Source organism: Tigriopus californicus, chromosome 1 (genome assembly GCF_007210705.1).
Source record: "Tigriopus californicus strain San Diego chromosome 1, Tcal_SD_v2.1, whole genome shotgun sequence".
Taxonomy (NCBI): domain Eukaryota; kingdom Metazoa; phylum Arthropoda; class Copepoda; order Harpacticoida; family Harpacticidae; genus Tigriopus; species Tigriopus californicus.
Window position 1 is genome coordinate 13,942,279 of NC_081440.1, and position 16,024 is coordinate 13,958,302.

Below are 16,024 nucleotides of genomic sequence, written 5' to 3' on the forward strand. Positions count from 1 at the left end.
GGGGGGGTTCTATTTAAAATCTCGGAGAGGAAGACATATTTCTTTGGGGGAAAGATGTGGATGCCGGAAATCGGAGTTCATGAATTTGAAAATGCAACAATTCCCGCTGCCAAGCGGGGCTTAGTTCAATTTTCTTCTCAATTGAAGACCCGATCACCCATGGGATCGTCTGCCAACAAAGGGACTCTCAAAGAGGAGAAATGTAAATTTTTCTTCTGTCGTTGCTTTTGTAGCACTTCTTCAAAGTCAGACCGAGTCTGGTCGAGATCCTCAGACGGAAATCTTTCGTGTTCCTCCGTCAAGGAGTGCTTTCTTTTCAAAGAGGCTCTTCCATTCACTCGGAAAATGAAATCTTATCTCCTCCTAGTCCTTCTTCGATTATTGTTGTACAAGAAGCTCTGGTCCCCCTATTTCAATTCTTTTTCTATTCCATCCGCTTCCCAGTCTTTTTTTGTCACTTACTCTCTCTCTCTTTACTTTGAGATTCATATACGTACGACTCTCAGGCGATGAGAGTTTTGACTCAGTTTAAACTCTCGGAATTAATTTTCCTTCTCTCATACTCGAGTATCCCGATGTGTCGTTCTATTTTGGTTCCACATTCCGTTATCTCTAGCCATGAACATCGAGGAGGACTTTATCAAACCTGGGATTCCGGTAAACAATTCCAAAATTGAATTAGGATCCAAACTTCGTTCGACCCCGTGTTATTTGGATGCGAAACTTGGTTGCCCCTTGGTCGGTATTGTGCAAACGTGGTCGAGGGGAAGGAAAAACCCTGGTCTGATCCTCCTCCTGTAGAAAGAAGTGAGTGAAACAAATGCCACCCATAAAGACCTACTCAAGTTATCTTTCGTCTGAGTTTCGACAAGGCCGCGGATGACTCCATTTGTTCCTTCAAGAGGAACAACCGCAAGCCCGGAAACCGCACTCACTCCCTCACATAGACTCACTTGCTTACCGATAGACAGTCACTGGTTCAGTTAGTCAGTTGTGTCTTCATTCCTTTTCTCGTTATCCTCGCCTCAACTGAGGAAATGACTTGCTTCAAGTCTCCCGCCACCTACAGCACAATAGTACATCAAACCTAGACCGAGGTCCCATTCATTTTGGATCGCAAGGGATCGCATCCAAAGACACATTCTTCTTCTTTTGTCTCATTTTGGGTTTAATGCTTGGCTCTAAGGAGAAGCCAGACTTAAGAGCATCATCCTGCCTAGATCTCTTTAACTGGATAAAGTTTTTGACCTATTTAAAGGAGGCTCCACATTCAGACTGAAGGGAATGGGGAACGATAGGGGAAGTAACAAAAGAAATTGGCACTTTTGAAGCAGGTGTACTTCGGAGCCTTTTTTCAAACAACGAGCTTTTGGTCGTTTAAAACTCATTTTCTTGCCGTGCACCTAAGGCACTTTTACGTCAGGTCGATGCCTATACTGATGCATGTCCAAATGTATTGAGTTCAAAACAATAAAGCCTTGGCTATATGTTGTTGAGAAAGGGTAACCCTCACACAAACCTTGAGAGGCTAAAAGCTTGATTGACCACTGTTTGTGGGAGTAGGGTTCAGTTTGGTTCTCCTTCAATGCTTATCCACTCGTTGAAGCGGAGAATACTCCTTGGTTTATGGATGAAAGTGTTCTGGACGTACGTACGTACGTACGTGTAGTTTGCTTTAGTACGTACAATAATACTGCGCACGTGAAGGCGTTTCTCCACCAGATTCCCCTCCGTTACCCTTTGCTCCGGTGAACTGGTGTTATTTCTCTTTGTGGTTCTTTATTCTCTATTTCTCCTTCCCCATGAGTTGTTATTTGGAACATGGAGCATTGACGATCGTGAGGTAAGTAAGAGGGAAAGGGGAACAAATGCTTCTTCGTGTTCCCTGATCCTTGTTTCCGATGATGCCTTGGATCAATATTGACATGAGTGCTTGCAAGCGGTGGGCACGCATTTCTTTGCCGCCTTCTTTATGTCCGTCCTCAAGGCTGAAGGGACAAGTGGAACTATAATATGGAAAGAGTCAATACACTAACACGAGGGGTGTTGTTGGTTACAAATGAGCCCTCTTGACCCCTTGGCATGTTCATTGGGAGGCAGACATGCGTAGAACTGGAACACCCTAATCAAGGAGCAGAAATCTCGATATGTAAGAACAGTATTCGCTTGATGGGTCCCTCCCTCATTTGGCATTCTTGACCCTGCATAGTCCGTATTGAACAACATTAATGGACATGATTCAAGTACAATGAACATGTCTTCCTTCGGATCCGGGAGCATTTGGCCAGAGCGAGATATGGATTTCCAATCTTTTTGTTCCAATCGCAAGTGGAGCATTTTTACACGGTAGAGGAAAGACCCTCTCCAAGTCCGTCTCAGTAACTCAGTTGCTCTGTTGGCACGTGTTTGTCGTTATTGTCTTGAAATACAATGGCCCAATGGCACGACATCCCAGGCGTATATGAGGTTATTTATGTGGCCAGATAGAGGTTCTTTTCCTTCGGTATCTCCAGCTGGTCCCACCGTCCACCCAACTTGCAACGTGCTGTACTCCATCGCTATCTTGGCTTCTTTTCCATTTTCCTGGCACTTTCTGCATGTCATCAACCCTTGGGTGGGATATCGTTTTGGGCATGGGCTGGATAAAAGGAATAAGGCTTTTTGGACTTTAACCACGATCGTACCATGAAAGCGATTGGTTGATCCAATACAACGTCACAATACATACCGGGATGTTCATGTGGTTCAAGGGCATGAATACTTTCTTGAGTAAATTGTGGAACACGCTTCAGTGTTTTCTTGTTCCAAAAAATGCCATTAGTGGGCACACTCGAGATGGAACGAAGCGAAGAAATGACCAACTCATACAGAGTCGTCGACATCATCTCGTTGAAGGTCGCATTATTATTGCATTGGTTGGGGATCCATGGTGAATGCACCATCTCATATGATATGTGACAGAGAGCAGTGACAAAGTTGGAACAGAAATAGGATAGTCGCAATACCACAAGGTTTTTTTTGACGAAGTACACACAAACTGTTTCATATCGTATCATGTCTTCATCATAATCGAAACTAGGCGTGTTAGTGATGTTCCATTGTGCTCCTTTTGAGTAAAGTGGTGTCCCATCATGTGCAGACTAGAAGCTTTGTATGCAGATAAAGTGTGTGACAATTGAAGGCTCGCTTCGAAAACATGCCTCTCGGGATTTTCGTTCTGTTTGAAAACATAATGCTTTTGTGACAAACACCACACAGCCTGTTCCGAAGCTCGATCCAGGTGGATCCATTTTATACTTGGTTGGGTCTGGCTTCGTATTTGTTTTGCCACAATGATCCCCTTGAAGCCATGGGAAGAGACGACTCGTTCTTTCCACGACAGCTACCTAGCTAGTCAAGTTGTCAGTGGAACAAGAACCATTCCCTGGAGACATTGGTAACTTGACTCCTCAATCCAGGAGGTCTGGGTGGATCATCTTAATGAGCCATCACGGAAAAGCAATAATATTGTGCACATGTAAGCGTGCTTACCGCATGCCAAGGGATATGGATCAACATGGCCACGAAGGCAACTTTTGTTAAGATGTTCGTGGGATTAAGTTGCTAAAAGACCATAACCACAACATGTCGACACAGTTTGGAACATTGAAGGACACGGGGAGCCCCCAAACCTCATGGTTGAGTGTGATAATGGATTTTCTGAGTGAGTTTTGGAACATGTTGTACTCAACTTGGAGGAAATGAGTAGTCTCACAAACTTTTTCCCCGTGGACGGTTCCGCCGTCCAATCTGACGTACTGAAAGACCGAACTCAAAACTGACATTCTTCGTACTTTCTTTTTCTTGCAGAGCATTAACATGGATGACTGCTTGGATCATGAGGAAAACTGGCATTTGGCCGCCAGAGGGATCCAATTGGCCCTCAACAATCGCGTGGAGGATGCTCAGAATCTGCTCAAAAGCGATCCCGCCAATTCGATTCATTCCCAGGCGGGATATTGCTTCCTTACCTTCATGGTAAGCCATATGAAATGCTACTTGGTTGCTGTGGGAAACCTAAACATGCCCGAGAACAATTCGTTCCCTACTTGTGATCCAAAGATATGCCATACCATTTGCCTTCCTAATGAGTTGGGACGTTCCCAATGTTGTACTGCATCCGGCAAACCCAAAAACAGCATACCTCCCTTTCTGCCTTTCCATGGGCTAATAAAACATTAATGCACTGTAAATACAGATCTCCAGGTTCAAATAGCCAAGCCAAGTCGGTGGCTTGGAATTAACTTTCACACACAGTCAAGCCACAGTGATCGATAAATTTGGTTCAACGATCTACTGTAGACAATGATTGTAAGTCAGTGAAAATTGCCATTGGGAAAACCTGCCAAGACCTCGAATGGAAATGAATGGCATGTGGAACTCACCACTGTCCCTCTGTTCTACCCTCACGATTGGCAATGGATGACCGATATGAGTTTGTGCCAATATCGGTTCCAATCTCTAAGAGGGTTCTAAAATTTCGGATGGTGTTCCCACGAGGTGGTCCCACTGCTTTCGATCATTTTACAATGGAGCCTTGGGGAAGAATATTTGGAACAAGCACGCCGTTCCAATCAATGTCATAGTTCTCCTCACGTACGATTTTTGTTCCACAATAGAATTGGGTAAATTGACGGAACAAGATTGTCGATATTTGTTAACAAGATCCAACGAAAAAACGTGCCTTTCGAGCATGAAAAAAGGAACCATGCCTTAGATTGTGCTCAATTGGAGCAAGGCTTTTTTAAAATATTTTTTACGTCCTTTGTGTATTTTGGCACCAGTTTGAAGGGAACGAAAGAGGAAGAAGGTGTCCCCAAATGGGCACTAATGCCACTTTTGCAAAATCTCATCCGTGAACGAGGGGGAAAGATCCCTTAGGCTTTTCAAAACTGTTCATGTAGGATGTACTTAGCCGGAAAGGATGGAGTTTTGGCATTGATTTGGAACCTAGCCAATATGAGGTGTGCCACCCTTTTGATGATATGCATGAGATGTTGGAGAAGTACGTTCAATACATACGAGGACGAATAAGTAATGAAGGGCTTTTTTCAAGAGGTGCGATTGTCCCTTGTTTGGGACATTTTCGGTTCTTGGGAATTTCACGGTCTCTAATTTAAGATATTTTGTCGATTCAAAATAAACTGAGTTAATCTAATAATCTCCCAAACTAATGTGTTCTTCGGCGTTCTTTTCTATACATAGACTCACACAAGAGACATCTTTGGGGTTCTTGAGCCAGCCCTAGTTGGAAAAACAACAACTTTTTCAAGGCTCAAATTCCAAGAGACGTTTGTTCGGCAAGTTAATGCTCAAAAGCACTAAAACTCGCCTCAATTAAGAGCGGCTTGGCTTTAATGCCTCCTTGAAGTGGGTCTTATTCTGAGGTTTGAAAAGACTGCATTTGTAACGTCTTCCAAACAAATTTCTCTAATGTGCTTGCCGTGTTTGGGCAACGAATCTAGGGAACATCAACAACAACTACAAGGTTTTCAACACTCCCAACTGAAACAAGCAAGAAAACGCACCCTGCAATTTTTTGGGGCCCCACAGACAAGCCCACACTCTCTGCTTCGAAGCCAAACCCGGCGAACTTTCGAGTGGCAAACTTGGTCCTGAGTTGCACTCCTCAAGTTGCAAAATGAAAGCGGGCGTTGAAAGACATTTCCAGCCTTGGTTTACATGTGCCACACACATTGTCCAATTGGACTCACCTGCCACTCAGTCTATTCTCCCCTGGAAGCCACTAGATAAAAGAAGCGATAGACGAGAATTCAAAAGCACAATGGGAGTGGCACTCAATCCAAATGAAAAGATAAAGCTAATGCTTATTGTTCGCACTTGCCTCTAAATCAGGCAGGCGTTAGTGTTCTATCCCAAAAGATATACAACGTACGGGCGTTAAGTGCATCATGTTTCCACGGAGAGGGCTTTCGTGAAATTGCCTTAAGCTCCTCGCCAAAAATCCCTCCCTCGGTTGAAGTACGTTCATCGCTTTTTACCCATGTTGAGAAAAAAAAGAAAGCCATTGGGGGAAAGAAATCAGGCCAAGAAATGCCAACTCATTAGCGTTTTAAAAGTCCCTGAGGGATTAGTCCAACCCTGGAACGTCGAAAAGCGCTTCGGGGATTTGAGATGGAGCAGGGGGCAAAATTAGTTTTTCAGACGTTACGCTCGAAAGAGCAAGATCAAGATGTCCTTTGGGTGAAAAGCCTTCAATGTGTGTTCTCTTTCCTTTCTTCCCACAGAATGCAGTGATGACATTTGAAGAAGACAAAATGAGCCAGTCCCTGGTCGCTTTACGGGCCATGGAGAAACGATGTTGTTCCAACCCAAATCCCCCACCGTCCTCATCCTCAGGATCCTCGGGGAACCCAAACATTTCCAATGGCTTCTCGGGCATGACGCTATCCCCATCCTTCACCTCGTTCCATGGGATGAAGTCCAAGATGCAAGGCCTGTTCAACACCATTCCAGAACAGCAAGCGGATTCGAACCGGTCCAGCCAAGGAGGAGGAGAGTTTTTTGCCAATGGAGATGAGGTTAGTTAAAAAAAAAAGAATATCTCTCTTTATATATGTGTTTACCTTGATCGTTTGCTTGGGATGGTGGTGTATCGAATAGAGTAGCTTAAACCAGCTTTCAAAAGATCCTGGGAGCAACGCTAAAGATCCCACCAAGTGTCGGGGAAGAGTCTTTGTAAATGCATGTTGTGGGAGTGACTCTCGCCCAGTCCTCTCTCTCAAGTTGGAGACTATTCTTGGGAGAGACTTCTGGCCTTGGGTGATTCCCTCCCAACTTTAAATTGAATTGCTAATTTCTTCTTGCACCGAAATGCCAATTACAAGCCATCACTTCGAAGACACAGGCGTGGTTCCAAGATCCGCTCGCCGAGATTAGAACCACAATGGCTTGTTAAGAAACCTCGAGATTTCTTCCCTCCAGTCGTCCAAGCGACATTTTGCCTTGGTTCCATTCCGGATCATGCCTATATTCCCGACACGTTTTGTGGAACAAGGAGTCATAATGATCTACGAAAACGAGGCTACAAAAGAAAAAAAAGGATTAATTACTTCTCCTCCTTCTCCTTCTCCTCCTCCTCTTTCTCTTTCGCTTTGTTCCCAATGAAAGTGACTAGCAATTCAGGCGGGGTAATCCCTCTCCATTTGTGCCTCCTCGGTTCCTATATTCCTGAACAACTGTGATTGATCCCTTTGTTTGGTGTGGCATGAAAACCCAACGAAGGCGAATAAACGACGAGTCCCTCGAAGGGAACCTTCTTTCTTCATGCACTTAGCGTTATAATACCAGCTTGTCTCGTGACACCCAAAAGGCTGTTTATGACGGGCCATATCGTGGGTTCAACGGGGGAAAAAACATTCCCGTCATCACTTACTGGATCAGCCTGGGCTCAAGAAGACGGATTAGGCTCTTTTTTTGCTTGATGTGCTTTGCACTAATTCACTCTTACTCTGCGCATATGTGCCTTACAAACACTTTTCAGCCGTCTTTCATGGTCTCGGTGATCGGGAGAATGAAGGCCATGTGTACAAACACACACACACCAAGTAGAGTGTTTATATCCCTTACCGCATTGTCTTTTTCACAAGACTTCTTAAATTGTTCCATTCCAAGGAAACTTTTGGTTTCGTTCAAGTATTCCACCAACACTCATGGGTTGGAACTCTTTGTCAATCTCGAGCGAGATAATGAGTTTGGAAGCCTCTCTTGGGCGATGTATAGGTTTGCTGCATTTCCTCTGTAGATCTCTCAATCGCTTGAGCGTTGAGAAGTATGTATTTGACTACTGCAGTAAACCTTGAAACAGATAGCCCTCTAAAGAGATTGAGGAGGCTCAATCTGGGTAAGGAGGAGCCATACGTCTTCGTAAAAGGACCAAGGGTCCAAGTGATGATGACCGGCGAAGAAAAAATCAGGAGTCGATAGTCCAGTTAGGATCCAATCATAGATGTAAACATTTTCAGCCTTCGAACATGAGCGAGAATCTTAGGGCGAGAAGGCTGAGGGACGATTTGTACCTTGAACCCGTCAAATGATCAAATATCGGGTCCGAATGTGGAAGAAGTACATTCATAATGATAAAGATAGATAGAAGGTGTGGAGAGTTCTATGAGGCCAAATAGGTGTATGCAATCCCATCAAAGGATAAAGAATGAGCATGAGCGAATGACCTTGTAATGGAAGATGGAGTGGCCATGGCGACTCCTCGAAGCCTCTCTGATTCATTCTCAAAACCAACGACTGAAAAAGTAACCTCGACCAAAGCGTCTAATCTTGGCTATCTTTGGAGCACAATGGAACAAATCTTGGAACATTCACAACTGCTCACTGATCCATAGCTTCGCGTTCATACTATTGTTGGGTGGCACATCCTGTCTGGCAAAACAATAATGTCAGAAGAATCCTTGGGAGTTTGTCACTTTCCCCTCTAAGATAAAAAAGAAGGATCTTTGACTCTGAGGGAAAATATCTGGATGATAATGGCGCTGGGGGAAATGACTCTCCAAAGCCTTCCAAATGGCCGTGTCATTAATGGCCAGATCGTCAAATGGGATCTTCTCTTGGATTTGGAAGGATTTCAGTATACTTTGTTGTAAACTCTCGTCAGGAACAATGGCCTAAATGATGAGCATCGAATGATAAATGGGCAGCAATTATATAAGGCCTTGGAGAGAGGCAAAGCCGACCTACGTTGCATGACTTGCAGCAATTTGTGGGATGATTTAAGGGTCATAAAATGTTAATGTCAGGCGAACGTTCACATTCCATGACATTCTAAAATGAATGCAAATTTGACCAGATCTTAGACTATTGTTTCAGCCTTCGTTCCTTTCACTTTTTCTTCATTTTGTTACTATGGTACAGATAACATGTCAAACTCTCTTCAAACCTCATCGACCGCCAACATAACACACTAGCCCAATACAGTTCGGATGGGCAGTTGTTCCATCGCTTTTGTTCCACTTGATGGATAAACCGTCTCTTTCTCAGGAGTCTGGCGGACAGATTCCTTGGGACAGACAAGAGGATCCTGGATCCTTGATTGAAAGGCTCCTTAGAGTGGTTGGGTGGCTGTCCATGGATCTCACGCGTGCGCACTAGTCTTCTAAAACCAGATAAAAAAACTTCTTGGCCCTTCAAAGAGCTCCCAAGTTGGACTTACTTCAGTTAGATCCAATGTTCCATCTTGTCGTCTTGGGTGACTAAAAAAGTTTTATTGATCTTTTTTCTTTCTCCCCGCAATCTAATCTGGACAAGGTTGCGGATGAAAGGCTGGAACAAGGTTAGGGTGGAACTTTTGTTTAGGATTGTTAGTGATGACAATCAGTGAGACCAGTGAGCCAGAGGATTGATTTTTTGAACCAAACCTTTCCTTGGCTGGTCGCCTTTGGAGTTCAAAATGGGGTGGTAGCAGAACCATGTTCCATGAATTATGAATGGCCTCCACAAATCTGGGTCGTGCTTGACCTCGATGAGGGAACTTTCGAGGTCCTATTTTCAGATTATCACGGACCCATTACATTGCGTCGTCGACGAACGAAAAGGCTACCGCGTGAAGTTTTGGGAAGGCACTTTCGTGCTCAATTGTCCTTTCAACATGACCAAATTTGGCCTTTGCACTGACATCTCCCCAAGGTTGGAGAGAATTTATGAAGTGGATAATTGGTTTTTATGAGGAAACTTTCCTTCGGCACTGGGTGCTTTTTTTTCTTCTTTTGCGCAATAGCCTTTTAAGCCAAAGCTGAGCATGTTAAGGGATCTTCAAGGACGGAAAACAAATCTGGATCATTTCAGGGAGCATTAGTACAAAGAAAAGTCGAGACTCAGCAATTGGTCAGTCTTGGTCTTGGATTAATTGTGTCCCGTGCTTTTGCTTTTAGTATGATGAATCCAGTAAGTTGGAGCAACAAATCATCCTTGCCGACTGTCAGGTCTTAGCTGCAATCATCAATTTCCTCCACCAAGATTGGGGATCCTACATGAAAGGAGGTTGGGTGTTGAGGAAAGCGTGGAAAATTTACCAAAAGGCATACACCCAGATAAGGCGGATTTACATGCAAAAAGTCGGCCTCCAGGGCAATCTTCTGGGTAGGGTTCAAGTTTGGAACGCTCACATCTGCAAACTTTGACGCACCTCCCCTCCCTGTCTTTCAGCGCCTCCGCCCGTTCCAAATCAACCTCAGAGCCATGGTCCATCCACCCCAAATGGGTTTCAAAATGGAACTCCTTCGTCCAATAAGAATGGAAATAAGAGGAACCGGTCCACGCTCAATGGGATCAGCCACAGCTTGAGCGTTCCACTTAGTCTGTTCTCGTTGGTGAAGGAGGCCAACAATGCTCAAGACACCACATCCAACGCCAGGTAAGCGAGGCAAGTGGAACACTAAAAGGAACGATCCCCTCTTTACCCAAGTTTAGAGATGGTCTGTTTTACCTACTCAGTTGGAACCTTTATGATTCTGCCCTGAATTGAAGTGTATCCAAGGGGCAATAAAACGATGAGACTCCTTGAGGGAACCTTTCTCTTCAGCGGTACCAACAAGCACTAGGCCTATTTTTCCACCGTCATCTCCGCAATTTCACGAGGAGCGACGGTTCCAATTTCAAGGGCAGTGGAGTAGGTTTTTATCCATCCTACACGCATGAGAAATGTTCCAAAGGCGTTTACGTTCTCTCACGGAACTGTAGAATTTGAGAGCTCTCATTTTTTTCTCCCTCTCTATTTCTCTCTCTGTCTCTCTCTCTCACACGTTCACATTCAAAGTGAAAGTGTGAAATTGCCTCGCCTTTTCCCTGGATATGAGCATATGTTTTCAAGTTTGTCGCATAGCTGAGCTTAAAAACTTAAAAAGGCTTGAAGTAGCATACATCATGACCTTCAAGGTGGCTCATGGTTTGGGCTTCTCGGATTACTCACTGTATTATGGACACCATTGGTCTCCAATTTATCTTTTGTCAGAGCAAAGGCCCCCAAAGGCCGTCCAAGGCCACTCCCAAATAACGAAGTTCCTCGCCTTGACAGGCTCTGCAACATGTTCCTCCAACTACTCTAGACTACTTGAAAAGCGATGGACCTGGCCTCAATAATTGCTCGGGCGAAGGTCGGCGCCAAACGGAAATTTCATTTTCTTTCGCAATTCTGTCCTAAGGGGACCTTCGGCACGATATAGTGGAATCCAGCTGAGCCACCAACTCTGCAAAGTCCTATACTTTCGGGGCTTTCCTGTTCTATCTTGTCGTGGCTCTCTAGTCATTGCCCCTTTCAAGGTCAATCTTTGTCCGTGTAAAACAGCTCATGACATGGAGGTTAAAACAGGTGAGATCCAAGGATTGTCCTTGTTTGATATTCAACCTTGTTCTTCCAAAAGAACCATCTCATCGGTCCACTGAACGGAGAGAAACATTTTCCCCAACAAGAATCAAAAGGGCCGTCATGAGGAACGAATGATAAAGATATTGATGTCCAGGGAGAGAAAGAGAGAGAAAGAGAGAGCGAGGAAGAGAGAAAGAAAAAGTGAGCCAAAGGCCCGATCTTTTTTGCCACTCCCCGGAACCCATAACTTTTGCCCGCTGCCCACCAGCAAAAACTGGACGTACTGCAGAGCTGGAACGGGATTCCTTGGCCCAAAGGGCTCTAATAATCTCTCGTCCTCCCTTGGATCCAACTACTAGACCTAAAAGAACTTAGGAGTCCCAAATCAAGCCGGCCTAACATGGAACAGGCCTAATTTGAGATGGAACGTCATGCCAAGTCTTTACGTATTGAGGAATGAGATCTGCTCGTCCATCCGCGTATGATTTGAGCGGTTGTTACGTCAAAATATATGCACATAATTTAGCCAGATTTCGTCCAAATCCGACCTGTCCCTCTCAGGTTCAATCACTGGAAAATTGAGACCCTGGAGTGTGCCCCATGTTGAGTTAAAGGGGGGATGAACTTGTCCGGGCCACCCGTGGCAATTCTGCAGTTTTACGACTCCCCCTCGACACAGTAGTCAGTCCATTTTTTCCTCGTCCACATAATAGACGCCTAATGTGGCCCACTCAAATTTCCATTCCAGCGGCTCAATTGGCGGCAATGAGGAGGATTTGGGAAACCCTTCCACCATCTCGGCCGCGACAATCAAACGACTGATGAGCGCGGTGAGCTTCGGCTTTGGAATATTCCACTTGGCCGTGTCGCTCTTACCGCCCAAATTGCTCAATATCATCTCATTCTTCGGGTTCGAAGGCGACCGACAAACGGGCATCCAGGCCCTACACTTTGCCCGTCAAGGCAATGATATGAGAGGACCCATCGCCACGTAAGTCTTAGTCAAATACACATCTGGAGGGCTCCTCCAGCAATTCTATTCACATGTTGTCGCCTTAGCTTTCAATCAGGCCAACTTTGCTCAATGGGAAGCAACCCAGATGAGTGCTTGGATAAGGAAATTGAAGCTATCCTATGACCAGAGGTGGGCAGTCTTACATGGGTGCTAACCGAATCTAACACTCCGATAACCGCTTCAAAACAATAATTGTAGTCCGGTTGCTTGAAAAGTCAGTATACAAACTTTGCGCATTGGGTGACGGAATCTTTAAGAAATGAACTTTTTCCCAGGTTGATTGGCTTAACATTTTGCTTTGTGCTTCAAATGGGTTGAATGATGATGGAATATTTGATCCTTCCAAGACAATGCAGCTTGTTATAATCGAATATTGTGGCTAAGGGCTGTCAAGGTGTTATAAATTGAGCAATGAACAATTTCTTTTTGATACCATAAGCAGCAGGTACTGCATGAAAATAAAATCTCTTCCAGATACCAATATCGATAAAAAAATGTAAAGTTAAGAAAAAACGTTCAAGAATTTTTATCAATACCGTACATAGCTATGGCAGATCGACGGTACTTACGATCTGAGCCCAATACTTCAAAGCAAAGGAGTGAATCTTGGATCGAGAGTATTGTACAATCGCTTTTCGATCCAAGATTCACCCATTCGCTTTTAAGAATCGTGCTCTGGTTAGCTAAAACAGATGAGAATGAAGAAATAAAAAATAAATAAAAAATAAAGTCATTGTGCACATCGAAAATGTTTAACAGTTCCAAGCTTCGCACCCACCTTTGGATTTAGATTGGGCCATGGTAGTACAAAAATAGTGGAGTGAAAGAGTGGGAATATGTCTTGGTTGAATAGTTTTGCTGAATCTTCAGATGAGTTAGATGGTTGGGATTTGGAGTGGATGTACGGTACAGCAGATAGTTTTGCTGAATCTTCAGATGAGTTAGATGGTTGGGATTTGGAGTTGTCGTACTACTTTCATTTTTTGCCTCACGATTTGGAAGGGTTTATCCACCCATCGGAAACTTTCTTGACTTCACAGTTATGTTACTCCTTGTATGTATTGTAAGCGAGTGTGGGGAATGGTCGTAATTTCTGGATTTAGCGCCTCTTAAACACTTCTGCCCTCGAGCCGAATCCAATGGGGTCGATTTCTTTGGCAATTTTTATCACCTCATAACCATAAACCCAGCTTACCGAGCAACCGGTTTCAAACGTCCACGGATCAATGTACATTGCTGGAAAGTGCAACAAATTACTCCAAGGGTTCGTCTTAAAGTTCCAAATACTCCTTGTGACAACTGGCCGCCAGTTCTTGAATTTCAGCCCTCTCTCAAAGAGAGAGAGAGAGAGTTCGGTTCTGTTCTGTTCTGTTCGAACATCGTCATCACTGAGCTTGGGATGGATTACGAATAAAAGTCATACCAACTTTTTGTTGGCGGACCTTCTTCATCCATGTTCTTCTCTCTTTCTGCCTTTTCTTCCTCCCTCTTCAGAATTGATTGGTCATGTCATTTTTTCCCCATTTTTGTGCAATGCAGTCCCACCCGACTGAACTTTACCAAAGCCGAGTCAGGACGAGATCTTTTCAGCCCCTTGAGATCCGTCGCAAGTTGGCGAAAATCTTTCCGTGTTCTCCAATTGGATGACAAAATCTCCCCTGCCCTCCCACCAGAAAGGACTCCTGTGGCTTTGGTTTGCCCTCGATTTGCTCCAATTTGATTGGACTTCTGTCCATTTGAGGTCAAGAAAAAGAGTCGAGAGTCATTGTGGGATCTACTCCTTCAGATCCAATATCGTTGATTTGTATCTGAAGCCGGGAATCACGGAAACATGTCAGTTGAGAGCAGGCTTTCAATAAATGAACCGCATGAATGGAGAGACTTGCCATCCTCGCCCGTTCATGTTGGCTTTATTGATGATAGAATTCAAGACGGGATTCGTTGGAATGAATAAGTTATGCCTGCCTTCCCTTTTTCAGATTGGCGCTCTTGTGGTTCCACACAATCGTGAGGCCGTTTTTTGGCCTCGACGGTCTCAACGTGAAATCGGGAGCGGAAGCTGCTCAACGCCTGATTGATGCCTCGAAACCGGAATTTGCAAATTCAGCTCTATTTCTCTTCTTTCAAGGGAGGGTGGAGAGGCTCAAGGTACGAAAAAAAAATATGCATCCCTGGATCCGTCTATCCATCCATCCGTCTATCCATCCATCCATCTATTCATACTTCAAATTGGAGCCAAATCCAAGAAATTGGATCGATGAATGAGTGTCTGTCTCTAGCTTAGTTCGTAAACCCCCTCGAAGTGGAACCGTCAATTCACGTTGGCTTCTTTTCCAACTTACTAAGGACCTTTGGGCGTGTTCATAAATTTTACAACACAGACACTTCCACCTTCCCCCTGTTTGAGACTTTTTTCTCCATGTAAAGTCTCCACAATGGGTACTTACTGGGTGGACAAAAAATGAGGGCACTTTGGTTCTTGGAGAAGATCTCAGGGAACCCATGGCTGATTTATTTGCCTTTTGCCCAGATTTTAGATTACGATTTATAACCCACATTTCTAGGCTTGACAACGACGGTCAACACAAAATTCGCTCTCTGCTCTGTACACACACTTTACTACCAGTACAATAGTTCTGAGCATAATCATAGTGGTGCCGATCTTCACCTTTGTTCCTCGGTTCCACTTCCGTAGATGACCATTCCCATAGCTTGTTTGAGATGTGACCCGAGTTCCCAAGGTGGATGGATCTTTAGTAGTTAGTGGAACGCAGAGATCAGGGAAAGAATTTGTACCACTCTGGTGCAATGACAGTGGAAGAAGGGAGGGGGTTACAAAGGCTCTCTGATTTATGTCCCGATGGGTCTGCTCCCTGATACTCGGATAAAGAGCACAGCACAATGGAGAGAGACCTACGAACATGATCCCATGACAAAGTGGAAAGGAGATCTTGGCAAGAGCCAGGTTCCACCACTAGCCATCTGCTATCCACCACCAACTTTGCTGCCTGGATCTAGATCTAACTGGGAAACTTGATATTTTTCTGCATCCCTCTCTCTCTCTCTCTCCCTCCCCCTGTTCCTTCTGTGTCTCGTTTGTGCGCTTATTTCATGGATATGCCTTTTGGGTGCGTATTTTCAGGCCAATTTCTCCGATGCCCTGAACTCGTATGAAAAGGCCTTGAGTGTGTCTGCTCAGCGTGAGATCCAATTGCTCTGTCTTCACGAGGTGGGATGGTCATATCTACTTCTATTGCAATGGGAACAGTCCTCACGGGCGTTCCTCCAACTGAAGTCGGATTCCAGATGGTCCAAGAGTTTCTACTGCTATCTCTCGGCAGGTGAGTAAAAGACGCTCCAGTCAATGTAGCGACAAGAGAATCAGACTAGACTACATATAATGGGTTTGTCGCATTTTGGACAAAGTGAGGTCTAGGCTTATTTTGTCGTAATATTGGCTAAATCCGTTCTGGTTCACATATCCCATCTCCTCCCATCCTTCGATACTCACTCGGTCCTCAAAACCCCTGGAGCGTGGCAATTAGCCATCGCATCCTCCCTTCCTCGAAAAAAACTGGATTAATTGTCCCCCCAATCTCTGCCCTGCCAAGGCTTGGAAAGAATGTGGTGATTTT

The 16,024-nt window shown here is 44.6% G+C and overlaps 1 protein-coding gene across 4 annotated transcripts in view; it reads left to right on the top strand.

The window, feature by feature from the left end:
* Positions 1 to 16,024, top strand: part of LOC131885045 (tetratricopeptide repeat protein 39C-like) — a 30,811-nt gene that overhangs the window by 10,232 nt on the left and 4,555 nt on the right. For 3 of the 4 annotated variants that reach the window (XR_009373788.1, XM_059232983.1, XM_059232971.1), the window contains 7 exons: positions 3,850 to 4,017; positions 6,288 to 6,581; positions 9,942 to 10,149; positions 10,216 to 10,423; positions 12,123 to 12,365; positions 14,369 to 14,537; positions 15,532 to 15,730. Coding sequence is in view for 3 of the 4 variants with exons in the window: in XM_059232971.1 (XP_059088954.1) it covers positions 3,850 to 4,017; positions 6,288 to 6,581; positions 9,942 to 10,149; positions 10,216 to 10,423; positions 12,123 to 12,365; positions 14,369 to 14,537; positions 15,532 to 15,730 (1,489 nt within the window). In the remaining variant the exon portion in view is untranslated. The remainder of the gene's footprint in view (positions 1 to 3,849; positions 4,018 to 6,287; positions 6,582 to 9,941; positions 10,150 to 10,215; positions 10,424 to 12,122; positions 12,366 to 14,368; positions 14,538 to 15,531; positions 15,731 to 16,024) is intronic. The other variant, XM_059232978.1, reaches the window with a different exon arrangement.